The 21,187-nt window shown below is 40.0% G+C and overlaps 1 protein-coding gene across 4 annotated transcripts in view; it reads left to right on the top strand.

The window, feature by feature from the left end:
• Positions 1-18,736, top strand: part of ZFYVE9 (zinc finger FYVE-type containing 9) — a 173,840-nt gene extending 155,104 nt beyond the window's left edge. For all 4 annotated transcript variants that reach the window (XM_029948334.1, XM_029948333.1, XM_029948331.1 and 1 more), the window contains 6 exons: positions 5,104-5,254; positions 8,565-8,645; positions 11,005-11,167; positions 14,194-14,299; positions 16,815-16,991; positions 18,567-18,736. In XM_029948334.1, the coding sequence (XP_029804194.1) occupies positions 5,104-5,254; positions 8,565-8,645; positions 11,005-11,167; positions 14,194-14,299; positions 16,815-16,991; positions 18,567-18,728 (840 nt within the window). In that variant the 3' untranslated portion in view covers positions 18,729-18,736. The remainder of the gene's footprint in view (positions 1-5,103; positions 5,255-8,564; positions 8,646-11,004; positions 11,168-14,193; positions 14,300-16,814; positions 16,992-18,566) is intronic.
• The last annotated feature ends 2,451 nt before the right edge of the window (positions 18,737-21,187 follow it).

The following is a 21,187-nucleotide window of genomic DNA, read 5'->3' as shown; positions in this document are numbered from 1 at the left end:
GCTCCATCCATGTCCTTGCAAATGACCAAGATTTCATTCCTTTTTTATGGATGAGTAATATTCCAGTGCGCACACACACACACACACACACACACACACACACACACCCACCCACCACTCTTCTTTATCTATCAATCAATAGATATTTGGGCTCTTTCCATAATTTGGCTGCTGTAAATAATGCTGCTATAAACATGGAGTGCATGTATCCCTTTGAATTCATGTTTTTGTATTTGGGTAAATACCTAGTAATGCAATTGCTAGACCATAGGGTAGTTCTATTTTTAACTTTTTGAGGAACCTCCACACTATTTTCCACAGTGGCTGCATAGTTTGCATTCCTACCAAATGGTGCACAAGTACTCCTTTTTCACCACATCCTCATCAACACCTGTTGGTTTTTGTGCTGTTGATTTTAGTTATTCTAACAGGTATGAGGTGATATCTCATTGTAGTTTTGATTTGCATTTCCCTGATGGTAAGTGATGAAGATCTTTAAATGTGTCTGTTGGCCATCTACCTGTCTTATTTGGAGAAATGTCTGTTCATTTCTTCAGCCCATTTTTAATTAGGTTATTTGTTTCTTGGGTGTTGAGTTTTAGAAGTTCTCTGTATTTTGGATTCTAACTCTTTATCAGATGTGTCATTTGCAAATATCTTCTCTAATTTTGTTGTTTCCTTTGCTGTAGAGAAGCTTTTTATTTTGATGTAGTCCCAATAGTTTATTTTTGCTTTTTGTTTCCCTTGCTTCAGGAGACATATCTAGAAAAAAGTTGCCCTTTGCCAGTTTTTTTTAATGGGATTGTTTTTTGTTGCTGAATTGAAAGATTTCTCTATATATTTTCTAGTTATCAGACTCTTGTCAGATATATGACTTGCAAATCTTTTCTCCCACATGTAGGTTGTCTTTTCACTTTCTTGTTAATGTCTTCAAATGCACAAATGATTTTAATTTTTATTAAGTCCAATCTATTTTTTCTTTTGTTACGTGTACTGTTAGCATACTATCTAAGAATCCACTGGTAAATCCAATGAGATGAAAAATTAGCCTCCTGTTTCTATCAAAGAGCTCCATGGATTCAGCTCTTATATTTAGGTCACTGATCCACTTTGAGTTAAATTTTGTACATAGTGTGAAATAGAGGTACATGTTCATTTTTTAATATGTAGAAATCCAGGGGCGCCTGGGTGGCTCAGTCGGCTAAGCCTCCGACTTCGGCTCAGGTCAGATCTCACATTCGTGGGTTCGAGCCCCGCATCAGGCTCTGTGCTGACAGCTAGCTCAGAGCCTGGAGCCTGCTTCCAGTTCTGTGTCTCCTTCTCGCTCTCTGCCCCTACCCCTCTCATGCTCTGTCTCTCCCTGTATCAAAAATAAAATAAAAAACATTAAAAATTAAAAAAAAATGTAGAAATCCAGTTGTCCTAGCACCATTTGCTAAAAGCTATTCTTTTACCATTAAATGGTCTTAGCCATATCAAAATCAACTGGCCATAAATGTACAGATTTTTTACTTGGAAGTGATTGAAATGTTTTGGAACTAGATCACGATTACTGTTGCACACCATTGTGAATGTATTAAATGGCCCCAGATTGTTCAACTTTGAAATGGTTAATTTTATGAATGTGAATTTCACCTTACATTATTTTGTTTTGAGTGTATTGATACAAGAATATAAAAGGTATTGGAACCCTCATCTAGTATTTTTCACACTTAGTACTACAGTTTGAAATATGAGAGGAAGAGAGGGATAAAACAAAAGTTTTGGACTAGATTTTTGAAAGATTAAAGCCATTTAAAGGATTGGATCACAAAGGTGGACAAATGGCATGGCATGAAGAAAAAAAGGACACTAAAAAACAAATTATCAGTATCCTATTTCAACCAGAAGCCAGAGTTTAGCACCAAGGTAATGTTAAGTTCATATTTGTTTACTAGATACAAAATGGTGGCCTGTGACTTTTTCAGATTAGCTTCAGATTTATTATCTTAAATCTTTTGATCAGAACAAAACATTTGTTGAAGAGACTGTCTTTTTTCCAATGGATTTTCTTTCCTGCTTTGTTGAAGATTAGTTGACCATAGAGTTGTGGGTCCACTTCTGGGTGTTCTATTCTGTCCCATGGATCTGTGTGCCTTTTTGTGCCAGTGCCATACTGTCTCGATTATTACAGCTTTGTAATACAGCTAGAAGTCTGGAATCACGATGCCTCCAGCTTTGCTTTTTGTTTTCAGGATTGCTCTATTTTGGATCTTTTCTGGTTCTATAGAAATTTTAGGATTGTTTGTTCTAGCTATGTGAGAAATGCTGATGTTATTTTGATAGGGATTGCATTAAATATGTAGATTGTTTTGGGTAGTATAGACATTTAAACAATATTTGTTCTTCCAACCCATAAGCATAGATGTGTTTTCATTTCTTTGTGTCCTCTTCAGTTTCTTTCATAAGTGTTCTATAGTTTTCAGAGTACAGATCTTTTGCCTCTTTGGTTAGGTTTATTCCCAGGTATCTTATGGTTTTTGGTGCAATTGTAAATGGGATCAATTCCTTGATTTTCTGCTGCTTCATTATTGGTATATAGAAATGCAACAGATTTCTGTATGTTGATTTTGTATCCTGTGACTTTACTGAATTCATGTATCAGCTATTTTTTGGTGGAGTCTTTGGGTTTTCTTCATAGAAAATCATGTCATCTGCAAATAATGAAAATTTGACTTCTTTGCCGATGTAGATGCTTTTATTTCTTTTTGTTGTCTGATTGCCAAGGCTAGGACTTCCAGTACTACATTAAATAACAATGGTGAGAGTGGACATCCCACTCTTGGTCCTGACTGTGGAGGGAAAGCTCTCAGTTTTCCCCCATTGAGCTGTGGGAAAAAGACAGTTTCTTCTACAAATGGTGTTGGAAAAACTCGACAGCAGTATGCAGAATGAAACTGACTGCTTACTTACACCATACACAAAAATAAATTCAAAATGGATGAAAGACCTAGAGGTGAGACAGGAAACCATCAAAATGCTAGAGGAGAGAACACAGGCAACAATCTCTTTGACCTTGGCTAGAGCAGTTTCTTACTAGACATGTTACTAGAGGCAAGGGAAACAAAAGCAAAAATGAACTATTGGGACCTCATCAAGACAAAAAGTGAAGGAAAACAGTCAGTAAAACTAAAAGGCAACCTTTGGAATGGGAGAAGATATTTGCAAATGACATAGTTGATAACAGGGTTAGAATCAAAAATCTGTAAAGAACTTAAACTCAACACCCACAAAACAAATAATCCAGGTAAGAAATGGGCAAAGGATATGAATAGACATTTTTTCCAAAGACATCCAGATGACTAAGAGACACATGAAAAGATGTTCAACATCACTCATCATCAGGGAAATCCAAATCAAAACCATGATGAGATTCTACCTCACACCTTTCAGAATGGCTAGAATCAATAACACAGGAGACAACAGGTGTTGGTGAAGATGAGGGTAAAGGGGAACACTCTTGCACTGTTCAATACAAACTAATCAGGGGCGCCTGGGTGGCTCAGTCGGTTAAGCCTCCGACTTCGGCTCAGGTCAGATCTCACATTCATGGGTTCGAGCCCTGCGTCGGGCTCTGTGCTGACGGCTAGCTCAGAGCCTGGAGCCTGCTTCCAGTTCTGTGTTTCCTTCTCTCTCTGACCCTACCCCTCTCATGCTCTGTCTCTCCTGTATCAAAAATTAATAAAACATTTTAAAAAATTAAAAAAAAATACAAACTAATCAAACAACTCTGGAAAAACAGTATGGAAGTTTATCAAAAAATTAAAAATAGAACTATCCTACAACCCAGTAATTACACTATTAGGTATTTACCCAAAGGATACAAAAATACTGATTTGAAGGGACACACAGTCACATTATGGAAAGAATGGATAAAGAAGATGTGTGTGTGTGTGTGTGTGTGTGTGTGTGTGAGTGAGTGAGAGAGAGAGAGAGAGAGAAAGGGGGGGTGGAATATTACTCAGCCATCAAGGAAAGAAAGAGATGTGCCTTTTGCAATGACATGGATAGAGCTGGAGAGTCTTAAAGCAAAATATGTCAGTCAGAGAAAGACAAATACCATATGATTTCACAGATATGTGGAATTTAAGAAACAAAATAGGTGAACAGAGGAGGGAAAAAGAGGCAAACCAAAAACAGACTCTTAATGAGAGAACAAATGGAGAATTGATGGAGGGAGGTGGGAAGAGGATGGGCATTAAGGAGGGCAGTTGTTGTGATGAGCACTGGGTGTTATTTATAGTGATGAATTACTAATTCTCCTGAAACTAATATTATACTATATATTGGCTGGAATTTAAACGAAAAAAAAGAACAAAGCAACATATTAGTGATTTCTTTGAAGATTTCAAGCAGAAGTTAGTAAAACTAAGAAACAGTGGAATTTATATGCTTCTAGAGGAGTACCCTCACTCCTTTGTGTGAATACGGAAAAAGAAGGCAGATGCACTTACATATGGAACATTCTTTTGACTTAGAATTTCAGTGTATATGTCCTCAGAGAATCTAGTGGGTAGGAGGAATTACTGTAATTAACTAAACTAATGTTACTTGAGTTCAGTGCAGCAACAAAGGATTAAAAAAATGAATGCAAATGTGTCGTGCTTATTTAGGTTATAATATAAATCATCTATAAAGTGTAAAGAGTATTTTTGTATCTGTTGATTTCTTTTCTTTTTTAATGTTTATTTATTTTTGAGAGAGCATTGGTGGGGGGACAGAGACAGAGGGAGATACAGAATCCGAAACAAGCTCCATGCCCTGAGCTATCAGCACAGAGCCTGATGTGGGGCTCGAACCCACAACCCGTCAGATCATGACCTAAGCCGAAGATGGACGCTTAACTGACTGAGCCACCCAGGCGCCCCTATATGTTGATTTTTCTGTATTAATGGTGACTGATATTCACTTTGTTTTCATTATTTAGTAGCCTCCTTGTCACTTTAATAAATAATAATATTGTTTTTTTGACTTTGAGAAGGTAAAGGAATTGTGCTGTGTGAGACCCCCCAAAATGCCCTTTTTTGGCAGAACAAGAAAGTTAACCTTCTTCTTTGATTGCAGATGATGAAAGCCATGAACAAGTCCAATGAACATGTCCTGGCAGGAGGAGCCTGCTTCAATGAGAAGGCAGACTCTCATCTCGTGTGTGTACAGAATGATGATGGAAACTATCAGACCCAGGCTATCAGTATTCACAATCAGCCCAGAAAGGGTGAGTCTTTGAGGTTATTGATGTGGTAAGAATATAAGGTTATATTGGATATGGAAAGTTGGATATCTCAGCCCCATAACTCTTACTTTCTAAATTCACTGTGATGAACTTAGCCTCTCCATCCTTATTCTCCAAGATTATGTTGACTTCCCAAATAGCCAGACTCAAAGTTGCACATGGGATCTCTGTTATTGAGGGGAATGTGTTGAAAATTCTACCTCGGAATATTAGCCAGAACTGGTATTTGAAAGTAGGAGATTAGGCCCCTTAGTGAGAATATACTTAAGAGATTTGAAACTTGTTGGATGACCATATCCAAAGAATGTTAATTAATAGGTTGACTGAATTCTGAAAGAAGGCTTCTTGGGCTCATCGCTTAGGAGATTGTTAGGAATGAGGAATCTGTACCCCAGATCTGCTAATTAGAATTTGCACTTTAACAAGGTCTCTGTGTTAAATGCACATTGAAATTTAAGAAGCACTGCTTACGGAAGCATTTCTTTTGTTTGTTTTTTTGTTTGTTTTGCTTTTTTTATAGTTTATTGTCAAGTTGGTTTCCATATAACACCCAATGTTCATCCCAACAAGTGCCCTCCTTCATGCCCATCACCCATTTTCCCCTCTCTTCCATTCCCATCAATCCTCAGTTTGTTCTCAATATTTAAGAGTCTCTTATGGTTTGCCTCCCTCACTCTCCTTAACTATTTTTTCCCCTTCCCCGCCCCCATGATCCTCTGTTAAGTTTCTCCTGTTCCACATATGAGTGAAAACAAATGGTATCTATCCTTCTCTGCCTGACTTACTTCATTTAGCATAACATCCTCGAGGTCCATCCACATTGCTACAAATGGCCAGGTGTCATTCTTTCTCATTGCCATGTAGTATTCCATTGTTTATATAAACCACATCTTCTTGATCCATTCATCAGTTGATGGACATTTAGGCTGTTTCCATGGTTTGGCTACTGTTGAAAGTGCTGCTATGAACGTTGGGGTATGTGTGCCCCTGTGCATCAGCACATCTGTATTCCTTGGGTAAATTCCTAGCAGTACTATTGCTAGGTCATAGGGGAGTTCTACTGTTAATTTTTTGAGGAACTTTCACACTGTTTTCCAGAGTGGCTGCATCAGTTTACATTCAAGGTGGCATTTCTTAAGAAGTCTTATCAGGTTCTTTGGTGTTAAAAATACAAAAATGAAAGTCTTGCTTGTTAGTACATTATACTCAGAATCCTGGCTTAAACAAATTTAAACAGATTTCTTCACTATAGGACTTTTCAGAGCCTTTAACAGGGTGATAAGATTTATGATTTTCCAAAAGGAAGATAGTGCCTGGCCCTTTCCAAACTTAGTTGATCATGAATTTTATTATTCCTCAAAATATCTCCCATAACTAGCTTTCTTTAGTATGCTTTATGAAGCACTTCTCTGGTTGACAGTGACATAGGTCACTGTCCAATATGTTTTATAAATCAACTGTTTAGTAAAGGTTTTTTTCACATGTATCTTCAACATGATATCCAAAATAAGGTAGGTGATAAGTCCACAATGCTCTCTATTAGTCAGATCACACCTGGAATATTTGAAATAAATTCTGGATATCACTAATGTAATTGATCCTATCCATTGATAAAACTGGAGGTTCTTCAGAGGATGATTCAAGGCTTGTGAAAAATCTGGAAACTAGGTCAAAAGAAGACCTTTTGAGTATGAATGTATAATCTGGAAAAGTGTAGATTGGCAGAGGGTGAAAAATAGCTATCTCTATTTTTAAGGTTTTCTGGTGTGTGGAAATAACATTTAGCTTATTCTCTATAGCTGCAAAAGGCCAGAACCAGCACCATTGGGTGAAAATTGCAAGGGTCTAGGTCTGGAGTTCGTTTGAGAGCACATTCTATAAGGCTGAGAGTTATCCAGAAGTAGAATGGGCTGCCTAGTGCCATTGTGGACTCCTTGTCACTGGGACTCTGACAAACTGGATATCCACCTGTTAGAGATACTGCAGGGCCAATGGGCAGAAAGTTGGATTAGCTTAGTCTAATTTAAAAAAAAAAATTAATGTTTATTTATTTTTGAGAGACAGAGAGATAGCATGAGCAGGGGAGGGGCAGAGAGAAAGGGAGACACAGAATCTGTAGCAGGCTCCAGTCTCTGAGCTGATAGCACAGAGCGTGATGCAGGGCTCGAACCCACAAAGTGCAAGATCATGACCTGAGCGTAAGTCGGACACTTAATCGACTGAGCCACCCAGGCACCCCTAGCTTAGTCCAGTTTAAGATATGGAAGAGCACAGGGGCTCCTGGTTGGCTTAGTTGGTGGAGCCATGTGACTCTTCATCTTGGGTTCTAAGTTTGAGCCCCACATTGGGTCTGGAGATTACTGTAAAACAGTAAAATCTTGGGGCCCTAGGTAGTACAGTCAGTTAAGCCTCCAGCTCTTGATTTCAGCTCAGGCCATGATCCCAGGATCATGGGATCCGGTCCCACATTGTGCTCTGCCTGCTTAGGATCCTCTCTCTTTTTCTCTCTCTCTGACCATCTTCGCTGCTTGTGTGTGAGTGCTTGCTCTCTCTGTCAAATAAATAAAAAATACATACATAAATAATCTTTTTCAGATCTTAAAAGCTGATGTGCAGGAACATAGTGAAATTTTCTTAAAGCTAGATGTAATTAAATATCTTTCTTCCATGAAGAGGTAATAGTAACATGTGTTGGTCTTTTCAGTAGGTATTTATTTATTTATTGTATTTTTTAAAAGAACCACACTCGTAAGTAAAATGGTTGCCAACCATAACTCCATCTTCAAAATATATTTTATCAAAAGAAAAAAAAGGTATTAGATCAGCCATCACTTTTCTCTGAATGGCTAGGTGATATATTAGGTATTGCAAGCCTGTGGTCTTTGTCCCCAATTACTCAACTCTGGCATACTTCAAAAACTGCCATAGGTAATATGTAAATGAGTGGACATGACTGTGTTCCAATAACATTTTACTTATCAAAACATGCTGCAGGCCAATCAGGCTGTAGTTTGCCAAGCCCTAAATTGGACCCCTAAGATTTCTTTGCTTGTAAGATTCTTTAATTCTTGACTGGAGGGAGAGGAAAACAAAATGGGGAGTGTATCTTAAACTTCATTCCCAAAGCATCAGAATTACTGGGTTACTTGTATATTGTGGTGTATAGAGTCATTGTTTTTTGTTTTCTGTATGATGATGGTTGGGGTTACCAACTACCAAATATTTCAGTATTATTCTGAGTCTTTTGATCTCAGGGCCTATCTTCATTAAACTATTTATATTGCTATTTTAGTGACTGGTGCCAGTTTCTTTGTGTTCAGTGGCGCTCTGAAATCTTCTTCCGGATATCTTGCCAAGTCCAGTATTGTGGAAGGTAAAGAATAAGTTATTTATTGCCTGCATTTAGTTCAGGCCTAATTATACAACTTAAAAAGCAAGGGATGTTGGGGTACCTGGCTTCCTCAGTTGGTAGAGGATGCGACTCTTGATCTCCCGGTCATAAGTTCAAGCCTCATGTGGGCATAGAGCTTACATAAAAAATAACAATAATAATAAAAGTTTAAAAGAACAAATAAAAAGCAAGCAATGTTAAGTAAAACCATAACACTTTTACAGTAGACTTCTTACTCCTATTATGTATCAATAGCATTTTACTCTTCAGCTAATTAATACTGTCTCCAAAGAAGGGAGTAAGCAGTAGACAGAAAAATTAAGAGATGGCCTTTCAGAGCTCTGGGATAGGGTACCCAAGAGGGCATAGTCTGAGTTCAGATATATCATTGGGCCCATTGTTTACAGAAACATGTAGATGAAGTTCAGTCTGCTTTAACTCACAGGAATGTGCAGTCATCATTTGGGGTGCAGAATGGGATGTGCTTGCTGCTGTTTTTGTATAATTAGATTAGATATGACATATCCTGAAAAATGCTAATTAAGGTTAATGAAAGGCTGATAAGCATACTGTTTATTTTCTTTATCAGTTGATTCTTCCTATAGTTTGATCTGGTTACTTTGATCTGGTTATTCTTGTTGCATAACAAATTAACCCAGCTGTTAATGGCTTAAAACAACTATTGTATCATGCTCATCGATTCCTCTGCGTCAGGAATCTTGACAAAATAGTGAGGGACGGCTTGATTCTATATCCAGGGCCTCAGTAGAGATGACTTGATGGCTGGGAGCTAGGACTATTTGAAGGTTTGTTTACTCACATGTCTGGGGTCTGGGATAATTTAAAGACTAGGAGTGGTGGCTAGAGTACTCACACTTTGACTCTTAGCATGCCATAGCAGCCTTGGGGTAGCTGGACTCCAAACCCCAGCCACATGTCTAGCAAAGGGCAGAAGCCATGTTGTTTCTTATGATCCAGTCTTAGAGATCACGCCATATCCCTTCCACCATACTCTACTGTTGGAAATAATCATAAACCTTCCCAGAGTCAAGGGGAAAAGAATTAGACTCCATCTCTTAATGGGGAATCAGGAAGCTAGCATTGTGAGAAAGCACATGAGGTCAGAGATACCGTGGTCACCTTTGGAAAGGACAGTCTGCCACACATGATGATAGGTGTTCATTTCCACAGTAGCTAACCTCAGCCCCTGTCTAAGAGCAGCTCTTCCTGGGGTGAAGTCCAGTGTGTTAACTGAAGTATATAGGCCATCTTACATATGTTCATAGATACTGGCTTTGACCTCCTTTATTGGAAAGCTTAATAAAACAGCAAGTGAAGAGCAAAGTACATTGTATTTTACAACTAAATTTCACAATTTTGGCTAGAAAGTAGAAGCATGCTGTTAAGAGGTTAAGAAATCTAGGAGTTAAACAGTCATTTGGTCTTAAGTGATCAAGTATTGTCTAAATTTAAAATTGTGTCTTAACAAGAGGATTAAAAAACATGCTTTAAATGTTGGGGAAATGATCATTTGAACAGACACAGATCCTTACAAATGCAATATATTTAATAGTTAGGTCTGTATCTTTGGATTGGGAAATTTTTAGTTCTTGTATTTCACTCTGTGTCAATTGAGCAATTAATCTGTTTATGAAATTTTTATGAAGCTTTTTAGAAATTAGTTGACAAAATTTTGTGTCAGTGAAGCAGGGTAATTGCTCAACATGAATTTCAGTGTCCACCTTTGACTTGGGTCGGTAGCAGCTCCCAGATAGTTGCCATGTGTTGGCTACGTGGTGACCTATGTAAAACACATGTGGTAGGTTTGCTTCTTGCTAGCCAATACATGGATGTATTGCTGATCCCACTACTGTTGTTCATTCAGTGATTTATTTAACAAACATTTACTGGGCATTCACTGTATGCCAGACAATCATAGTAAGGTGAGAGAGACAGAGGTGCAAACACAGAAATATGGTTAGAGCATGATAAATGCAAGAGTGAGAAGAGGAACAAAGTATTCTACCGATCCATAAAAGGGGTGTGGCCATGTGTGAATCTCCCCTTGAGCAGTCTCAGGAGAACTCAGCTGTGTCGGAAGTGAAGTCGGCAGGCAAGTGTTTGAAGCAGAAGCCATCTTGGCGTTTACTCCTCATAGCACTTTAAAAAGTAAGAGATTCAGCTCAAAAAACAAAACTTCTATCTGTCAGCTTTAGAGAGCAAAGCAAAGTTTTATGTTTAATCCTAGAGGGATTTGCTAGCTGCCAGGCACTGTGATTCATCTGCCCCTCTCCTGGCTTTGCGTTGTTTACATCTGTATTATCTTGGTGCTGATTCTCAGACGGCGTTATGGTCCAGATCACGGCAGAGAACATGGATGCTTTGAGGCAGGCACTGCGAGAGATGAAGGACTTCACCATCACCTGTGGCAAGGCAGATGCCGAGGACCCCCAGGAGCACATCTACATCCAGTGGGTGGATGATGACAAGAATGTCAACAAAGGGTAAATGTTTCCTCCCTTTCCCCTTTGGGGGCATTGGTTATGGCCTGGGCTGTGGGCTTTGTCTACACTGGTCTTTATAACTTTACTGAAAGCCCAAAGAGAAAGGACTGTTGTGTGTATATATATATAACATAAAATTTTAAATTTCTAGTTTCTTGGCTTAATTTTTGAAGGAGTTTCTCTGCATATTTTTGAAGAGAGGAGGAGGGAAGGAGTTGATGAAACAAAACAGACCTCTAAAGTTACTGAGATAATAGAAATAACCAAAGTCCTTTCTCGTTTTATACAGAAAGCCCTTTTGCCAACATTGTTTTATTTGCTTTAATAACTAGCCTTGCCTTTTCATATTATAGATGAGTAAACAATCACCAACAGGCTAAATAACTCCACAGAGCAAGGAAGTGGCAGGACTGGGACCTAAAACCAACTCCTGGGCTTCCGGTCTTGCATTCTTTCCCATTACAGGCCTGCTCTACTCTTGAGGGCTCAAGCCAACACTTTGGAGTCACCTTTGACACTTCTTTTTCTCTCACACCCTATTCCTAACCCAACAGTAAATGCTGGTGCTGTTATATCTTATATAGTTTATATATCCTGTTATATTTTAGTTCAGCATACACCCAGAATCATATAATCTCTCATTGCCTCTACTGCCACCATCCTGGTTCAGGCCACCATCATTTGGTCTGGATTATTGTAGGAGCCTTTGAATTGACTTGCTTGTTTCTAGTCTTGACCTCCTCCTGCCCCCTAACCTAATCTGTTTTCAGCACAGCGGCCAGAGTAATGTCACTTCTCTGCTTAGAAGCCACCATTGGCTTCTAGTATCATGCAGCATAAAAGCCAAAATGGTTTTCAACGTCTAAGGCCTCACACAATCCGTCTACTGTTTTACTTCACAGAAGAAACACCTGCCTTCTTGTCTGACTGCATCAACTCTACTTCTGCCCTCTGGCATATTCTTAACTGCTCTTTCACCTTGTACTGTGGCCCTCAATACAAGATAGCCAAACGAGTCACCCACTCATCACCTTCAAGTTTTTTCTAAATGTGTTTTCTCAGTAAGGCCTTCTTGGCCAACCTATCTAAATTATTAACCCTCCCATACATATTTCTTCTCTCCCCCCGCAGTACCTCCTATCCCCCTTCCTTGCATTATATTTTGCAAGAGAAGTTATAATTCTCTAACATAAAACATACTTTTACTTATTATATTGTTCCTGGGCAATAGACTTCATAATGGCAAGGATTTTTATCTGGTTTATTTATAGCTATATCACCAGAACCTAAAACACTGTGTGGCACCTAGTAGATGCTTTAAAAATTTGGTTGATTGAATCAATATATTATACATCATTGTATGAAGCTTTCTTTCATCCATTCATCCAGCCCTTTTTCATTCCTTCCTTCAGGCAATAATTCTATGTATAGGTCTCTGAAAATACAAAAATGAATTCCACACACTCCCTGCTGATAAGTGGTTCAGTCTTGTTTTGAAGATAGTTACAAATAGGTGCATCAAAGTGTGGAAGATGCTCATAGAAAACTCTCTAGCACACAGTGAAGATAAGAAAGAAAAGGGGAAGCTTGGTGGAGGTGGGAGGGCATTCAGGAAGGCCTGTATGGAGAAATGGCCGCTGACTGATGAGTGAGTGGTATGTGCCACGCAGCTGTGGCAGAGCGGGCATTCCAGTCTGAGGGAATCGCAGGAGCAAAGGCAGATTGAGGGCATAGACAACATGGCACCCCGGATTTTTAAAAACTCTTTTAAAACTTTTGTTATTAAACAAAAATCAGTGAGTATATTTGCCCATTTTACAAATAGTCCTTTATCTTACCATGCTTCATTGGAAATTTTAATTTCAAAATCAATTTGTGTTTAATAAGTTGGAAATGAACATGGTTATCAGGACGAAAAAATAGATAATCTGAAAATCTGATGCCATGGGAATCAGTAACTGGAAACACGCAGGTTGCCCCTTCCTACAAGTGCCAGTGGCAGAACTAGTTAGGGAGGACTGTCAAATTCAGGGGGTTCGTCAGTGGTGTATAAATTGAATGTTTTCCAGCTTGTCCCTCAGTGTCTGGGTATCCTCTCTAAAATAGTACTAATCAACTAAGAGTGGCCCTTTTTGACATTGTATCATAAGTTAGAAATTAAATTGAGTTATTTGAATAAATAATTTTAATCCAAGTGAATGAAGTGAATCCCTGATATTGAAGTTTAAGTTCGACTTGATCTTTTTACATGCAGATTAAAAAACAAACATTTGAAACTTGTTAGGAAGCGTTTGGAAACATGGTGACAATTATTTTGAATCCTCATCATAATGAGTGTGAATCTCCATACTTGCTATATTTGGGAGAGGAAATGACTATGAAAAAATGACCTTTCTGTTGAGGAATCTGTGAGTGATAATTTAGTACTTAGGGAATTTGTTGTGATAATAATATAAATACTTGTTCATGTGCTCACACCAGCACTGTCATAGTTAACATACTGGTCAAGTAATTCTTTTAATCAGTAAACATGTATTAAACTCCTACATTCCAAGCAGTATGTCAGAACTGGGAATACAGCACACAGAGGTGAGTGTATCATGTTCCCTCCCCTTAAGTTCATCTGTGAGGCAGATCTGCAAACGGGTGAGTGTGATTGTCAGGAGCAGCGTGTGTGACAGAGCAGAGGGGAGAGCGAGATTGTGTGGCTGCGCACTCACGGCAGAAAGGAATGCTAGGAGAAGAGAGCAGGTTTGAATAAACAATTTTTTTTACATTGAAAGAACCAGCTCCTGGAATCCTGGATCCTTTTTTATATGTGTTCTTGGAATTATTTCATTGCACAGGACCTTCCCACGTGAGCTCTATTCATGTACATTTTTGTGCAGTTTCTTCTTGCTGTGTGATGAGTTGCTCAGATGTGTTCAGCAAAGCGCCCAGTGTAATTACTAGCAAGAGTTGATAAGAGAAGTGATTCTACTAACTACAGGAGCTGCTTCCATCTCTTCCCTTTGCCTCTATTGTAGTGTTATAAGTCCTATAGATGGGAAGTCCATGGAGTCTATAACAAGTGTGAAGATATTCCATGGATCGGAGTATAAAGCAAATGGAAAAGTCATCAGATGGACAGAGGTAAGGAAATGAAATTGGCATTCTTTTTTTTTAAAAAAAAAAAAGGCCTTCCTGAAAAACTTTTAAATTTTCTATTTTTTATTTTTAATAGAGAGAATGAATCCCAAGCAGGCTCCACACTCAGTGCAGAGCCCGGTGTTGGTCACAGCTGTGAGATTGTGACCTGAGCTCAAATCAAGAGTCAGACGCTCAACCCACTGAGCCACCCAGATGCCCTGGAACTTGGGATTCTTGATTCCCTTTGAGCACAGCTTTTTGCTAGGTTCAGACATACATTGTGGACTGATTCTGTAGTATAAGAAAAGGAAATCTTTCTGTTTACCTTCTATACTCCAACTCCCTCTGGTCTGTCTCTGTTCAGCAGGAAGAAATGCCACCATGTACAGCCTATAGCTATCTGATGTCTCTTTTTTCTTGTGAATGAGCTTTTAGAAATTTGTTTGCATTAGAATTCAAGAAGGATGCATCTCTAAATGGTCTGTATTTGCTCTATTTAAAATACTGGGCTAGTTATGCTGTACTCACAGTTAAAAGTATCTTAGATAATACAGCTTTTAAAAAATAGGCTTATTTCACCAATAAGAAAAATAAAGCTCAGAGATTCAGCAACTTGTCCAAGAAAACAAGGCAGATTAGTAATAGCAAAGTCCTGATTCAAACCCAGATCCAGCCAGCTCCTAAGCTCTTTTGCACTATATGTTGCCTTACTTGAAATCTATGAGAGGCTTAGCTGGATGAAAGGAGCAGGGCAGGGACCCTGTATGTGTGCACAGCTCAGACAAATCAGGAAGTTTATTCTCTGAGAATAAATAGGGAGGTCATAGATCTGAGTTTCTTTTGAATCCCAGTTGTCCTCTATAAAATAATATTCAATTATAAGACTTCTAGAATTCTTTGCACCTTTAAAAGTCTCAATTTTTTTTAAATGTTTATTTTTGAGATAGCACAAGTTGGGAGAGAGGCAGAGAGAGAAGGGGACAGAGGATCCATATTGGGCTCTGTGCTGACAGCAGAGTGCCTCGTACAGGGCTCATAGTCACAGACCACAAGATCATGACCTGAGCTGAAGTCAGATGCTTAATCAACTGAGCCACCCAGGCACCCCCAAAGTCTTAATTTTTTTAAAAAAAATTCTGTGACTTCTAGCTTTTCCATTTTACACACAAGCTAACTCAGTCCAAGAGAGGTTGGTAAGGCATTGAACTTATTGGGTCATGAGAGCAGGAGACTAGAAATTGCTCTCCATTTCTTGAGCAGTTGTTCAAGTAACTTACCCTTCACACCAAGAGGATCAGTGTCTTCATATGCAGCTCAGTGGTTTTAGCAGCCTACTTTGTAATGATTATGTAATTCAAGTAGTGCACAGGAAGCTCCTTATCACTCACACAAGTAATTTGACCTCTTTTCCCTCCCTTTTGCTTGCCTATAACCCAGTGAGGCAGCAAGTGTGACCCATCTCATTTGCATAATGTAAGAAAACAGGCTCAAGAGGCCTGGCAGAGCAGGGCCCAGAGGTCTTCTGATGCCTGGTGCAGAGCTCTGCTGGTCATTTCACAGTGCTGCTTTCACTAGCATGTGGGCTTCAGGGATGTCCCCTTTGTAGTATTCTTAGTATAAGCCACTTAACAGTAAGCTAGGGGGTGGTATATATAAGCATGGTGTTTTTGCATACCTGTATCTTCTCTATTATGCTTTTATATAATTTACAATAACAAGAGAAGATAGGGCTTTCATTTTTAAAAAAAACTTTTAATGTTTATTTCTGAGGGAGAGAATGAGTGGGTGAAGGGCACAGAGAGGGAGACAGAGGATCTGAAGTGAGTTTTGTGCTGAGAGCCCAATGCAGGTCTCAAACTCATGAACCATGGGATCATGACCTGAGCTAAAGTCAGATGCTCAACCTACTGAGCCAACCAGGTGCCCCAAGACCCGTTTCACAAAGGCATAATTGGGCATTAAGAAGTCAAAGGACTTGCTCACAACTCTCCTCTATGTGACTAGGACTTGGGCCTCTCAGTTCCAATTTTGTTGTGCTTCTGATTCTGCCTAGTGCACCACTCAGCTTGGTGCAAGGACACTTCTGGCCTCAGAAGTGGCATGGCCACGTGTCAGATTTCTGTAATGAGAGGCAGCAGACTCACATTCTTGGCTTGGCCTTGCCTCTGTTTCTCAGGACTTTTGTGCACTTGAGCAAGTCACTTCTCTGAGTGATCCAGCACAAGATCCATGGGTCCCTGTGATCCATGGGTCACATAATCTGTAAGAGCTGTTCTCTTAGATTCCAAGATCATTTCTCAAGAAGACTGTGCACATACAAGGATTACCTTTCAGAAGTGCACAGTGCTAAATGTAAGCCTTTTCTGGTTCTGAGTAGAACATACCATTATGACCATGACTGAAACCAGGGAGACAGATAGGTCTTCCTTCACAGCAGGGGATCAGGGTGCTCATACACAGTGAACTCATGCACATTTCCTGGGCACAAAGCTAAAAGTCTCTTTTGTTTGGGGAACAGGTGTTTTTCCTAGAAAACGATGACCAGCACAGTTGCCTGAGTGATCCTGCAGATCATAGCCGATTGACTGAGCATGTTGCCAAGGCCTTTTGCCTTGCTCTCTGTCCCCACTTGAAGCTTCTGAAGGAAGATGGAATGACTAAACTAGGCCTACGTGTGACACTTGACTCAGATCAGGTAAGAAGAGTCTTAGGTAGCTTTGGAAGCTGGGCTCGAGCACTGTCTAGATTTTCTGACATGTGATTTTTCCTGCATCAACCCAGAGAACTGAATTCTCTGGGCCTTCTGGTCTTGTCTCTGTTAGTGATATACCTGGATGTGCTGCTTGGTGAGAGTCTCTCTGAACCATTTGAATCTTGGTTTCCTCAACTGAATGTTTTCCAAGGACTTAGTTGTGAGTGTGGGTTAAGGAGGGAAAGTGTGTGTAAGGACTTGCCACACTTGTGTGAGTGGCACCGTTGCACCTCTTTGAGACTCCCCAGTTCCTCTCTTCAGGAGTTGCCCTGCCACCTTTAGACAGCAGGTTCCAAGCTGGTCCCATAGAGAGAGGGGGAGAGTGTGCACATGCACAGGTGGGAAGAAGCAGAGAGAGAGTATTCCAAGCAGGCTCTGCACTGCCAGCACAGAGCCTGATAACAGGGCTTGAACTCATAGGACCTTGAGATCATGACCTAGTTGACATTGCTTAACCAACTGATCTACCCACGTGCCCCTAGCCTGTTGTTCTTAATCCAGCTGTAGCAGGCCTCTGCACCTTAAGGTTTGTTTTTCTTACGGTCAACATTTCTGTGCTAGTTAGTGGATGAGGACTTGATCGGTGTCCCCACTTGTTTTCCTTCAGCTCAGGTCTCCTGTGGCCAGGTTTCCCTTCCTATGTTGTTTCATGATTTTGTATGCTGTCTTCATATCCATCCCCCCACCTCCAGTTCCTTGTCCCAGTGTCTCTCTCCTGTGGCCTTGAACTCTAATCTCTACTTATTTCGGATTTTAGATTATTGTGACATGTCCCACTGCTTATACTTTAAGGCAGAGTTGTGTCACTATCAGGGAAAATATGAAAGGTTATGTGTCTGGCTCTACTTCCTGATTAGTCCTCAATCAACGTATATATTTTCTACTTAAGGTCTTGCTCAGTGTGGTACTAATAAGCATATCAGGATAATATAAATGAGGTGTCATGGTCCTTTCTTGAATGATACTGATAACCTGGATGGAGAATTATCTTACATGAAACAATTAACAGGCATTTTTTCTGCCTCTGGAGGGCAGGGGTCCTGTTACTCATCTTTGAATCCCTGTGTGTGTAGGTGCTCAGAAAATGGCCTATGGGTGAACAGGTGGATGGGAGAACAAATGTTCAGTTCCTGCTGTTAGGGAGCTAGCTGTACCTTATATATTTTTAATTTTAATTTCCACAACCAAAGGTTTAGGTATTGTTTCTGATATTCCATACCTTTTTATGCTGCCCCCCCCCCTTTATTTACCCTTTCCTGGGAAACTAAGGCCTTAACAGGTTAAGTGTCTTATCCAAGTCTCACAATTACTAAATGGCAAGGTCGAGGTCAGGATGAATAAATGACAGTATAATAAATGACAATTCAGGGAAGAGAAGGAGAACCTTGTGTTGACTGCTGTATATCTAGCCCATGGCCAAAAAAGACATCTCTTTTCCAGCTCAGCCTCCTTGGCCCTCAGCCCTCTCAACAGGCCTTCTGTCCAGTAACCTGTCATCCCCTTCTCTCTGCGCTCTAGGTTGGCTATCAAGCAGGGAGCAATGGCCAGCCCCTTCCCTCGCAGTACATGAACGATCTGGACAGCGCTCTGGTGCCAGTGATCCATGGAGGGGCCTGCCAGCTCAGTGAGGGCCCCGTCGTCATGGAACTCATCTTTTATATTCTGGAAAACATCGCATAGACAGAGGACTTCATGGTTTTTCTGTTCAGGCCTGTTGCAACAGCAGTCATACCCAAATCATTTGCACTTTAGAACTGGAAGATTTAAGCTTTTGTTAACACTATTAAATGGGGGGGGGTGGGGGGGGCCAGGGTGGGGAGGGGTGGTCCATAATTCCGAGTCTTCTATGCATTGTCCACCAAGAAGATCTGGGCAGCTTCTGTTACTGCACAAGTTACGCTATCCTTGCCGCTAATCCCCTTCCGTTACTGTTTAGACAAAAATTCTGCTCCTGTTTTAAGATATACTTATGGTCTTGTGCTCAGAAATGCGCAAATGGATACAACCATCACCAAGGATGGGGTTGGGAGGGTAGAGGGGAAATAAAAAATGAAGCATTGGTCTTGTGCTCTTTGTACAGAATTGATATAAAAAGGAGAATTCCACTGATTTTGTCCCACTTACATCACAGGGACTTCAAGCAGAATTCACACTTAGATTTATATATATATATATATTTTTTTTTTTTTTTTTTTTACCAGATCATCTACTGAAGTGAATCAAAGACCCAGCAGATTATCTCTTCTATCCAAGGGAAGGTGACTCTGTAAATGGGGTCACTTGGATAGCAAAGCCAAGTTCAGGATTACTCAAGATCTGCCCAAGTGAATGGCAGGTACTGAATTGAGTCTTTCTGTGGAAAGAGAATACACTCAAGACATTTTTGGTTATACACTAGAGATTTAAACTTCCAGGAAAACTGCAAGTATAAAAAAGAAGAAAAACCTATGTATGTTTTCACCTATTGTTCACATATTAACATTTTGTCATATTTGCTTTCTCTCCATAAAAAAATTACAAAATCTGAGAGTAAGTTGCATATACTATAGTCCTTCACCCCTAAATAATGTTCATTTCCTAAAAATAAGGACATCTTCCTGCATAACTGCAATTTCAGCCGATTTCACATTCATAGGACACTTGAATCTAGCACCTCTCCAGTCACATTCTTCACAGCCTTTTTCCCTGTGGTAAAGCTTCCAGCCTAGGATCAGACTCAGCAAGTAGCTTTCCTGACTCACCTTTGTGTCATTGATATTTATGGTGAGTATAGGATCCCCCACCCCATTTTTTAATAGAAAATGCCTCATTTGTGTTTGGTGCTTTCTCATAATTAGAATCAGTTTATGCATTCTTGGCCAGAATCCTAAGTTGCTGTGTGTTTTAGGGCATCACATCTAGGGTGATGTGGGATCTGTTCTGCTCATCGATGATGGGAAATTTTGATAACCTGGTCTGGGTGCTGTCTAGTTTCTCTACTGTGTTTTTCCTCTTGGAATGAATAACCAATATGTGTAGAGACAGTTTCAGATCATTAAAAAAATTTTTTTTTTAATTTATTTTTGAGAGACAGCATGAGCAGGGGAAGGTCAGAGAGGGAGACAGAATCTGAAGCAGGCTCCAGGCTCATGAGCTAGCTGTCAGCACAGAGCCTGACTTGGGGCTCAAACCCACAGACCATGAGATCATGACCTGAGCCGAAGTCGGACGCTCAACCGACTGAGCCACCCACGTACCCCGTGGATCATTTAAATATTTTATCAAAAATCTCCCCTTAGATTTAGCATCCATTGATGGCTACAGAATGGTTTGTTCAGTTCTAGCACTCTACCTTTAATAGTTATACTTGGTCATCTATAAGCAAAAGCTCTTCTTTCCTATTTATTCATTTAATTAATTTTCATTATGGACTCATGGATCACTTTTTGAGTGGTTCTCATTCATTATTTTGGTGCTCCAATGGTCTCAGCTTTGGCCAGAGAGCCCCTGCAGGCTAGCTCCTATATCCTTGTTAGACGCTCCCACCATTTTGGACATTTCCTTTTCTAGCCTAAGAAGATGTTAGCTCCCAGCTCGTCTCCAGCTTACCCTGCCTCAGCTTTGGAATCAGCCATGGTTTCTTTTAGTGGGAGTGGTATTAGAATACAAGATTTGATTTGCCCTTGATATATGTGATACACTCTGATTACCCTTAAAAATTGCTTTTAGCCACAGATCAAATGGATTTTGCAACTCAGTTTGAGAAATAATGGTCTAGGGCAACTCCTTTGTTACTGCCATCTTCTTGAAGCCCTAGCCAATCTGGAGGCAGGAGTCAGTCCTTCTGCACTAAAAACATAGCTCTAAGAATCCACTAGAAGTTCATGCAGCCTCTGGGACAGGGAGAGGCTTCTCCTCAGTGGCTAAAGTTGGGTTTACACTTAGCAATTAGAGCAGTTTTCCAAAGAGACCCCCAGGAGCCTGGGTTTTTGAGTGTGTTTAGCTAGGTTTATTCCTCTTCTCTGGTGGTGGGGATCCACATTCTACATGTCTCTCCATAAGTTTTATTGATGGTAGCTGCAGAGATCTCTCATTGTGACCTTCCCCATAGACTCAAAGGGACTCAAAGCTTCTAAGGGGAATAAAAGTTGATGCCCACA

Source organism: Suricata suricatta, chromosome 8 (genome assembly GCF_006229205.1).
Source record: "Suricata suricatta isolate VVHF042 chromosome 8, meerkat_22Aug2017_6uvM2_HiC, whole genome shotgun sequence".
In the NCBI taxonomy this organism is placed as follows: Eukaryota; Metazoa; Chordata; class Mammalia; order Carnivora; family Herpestidae; genus Suricata; species Suricata suricatta.
This window is presented reverse-complemented; position numbering and strand designations above follow the sequence as displayed.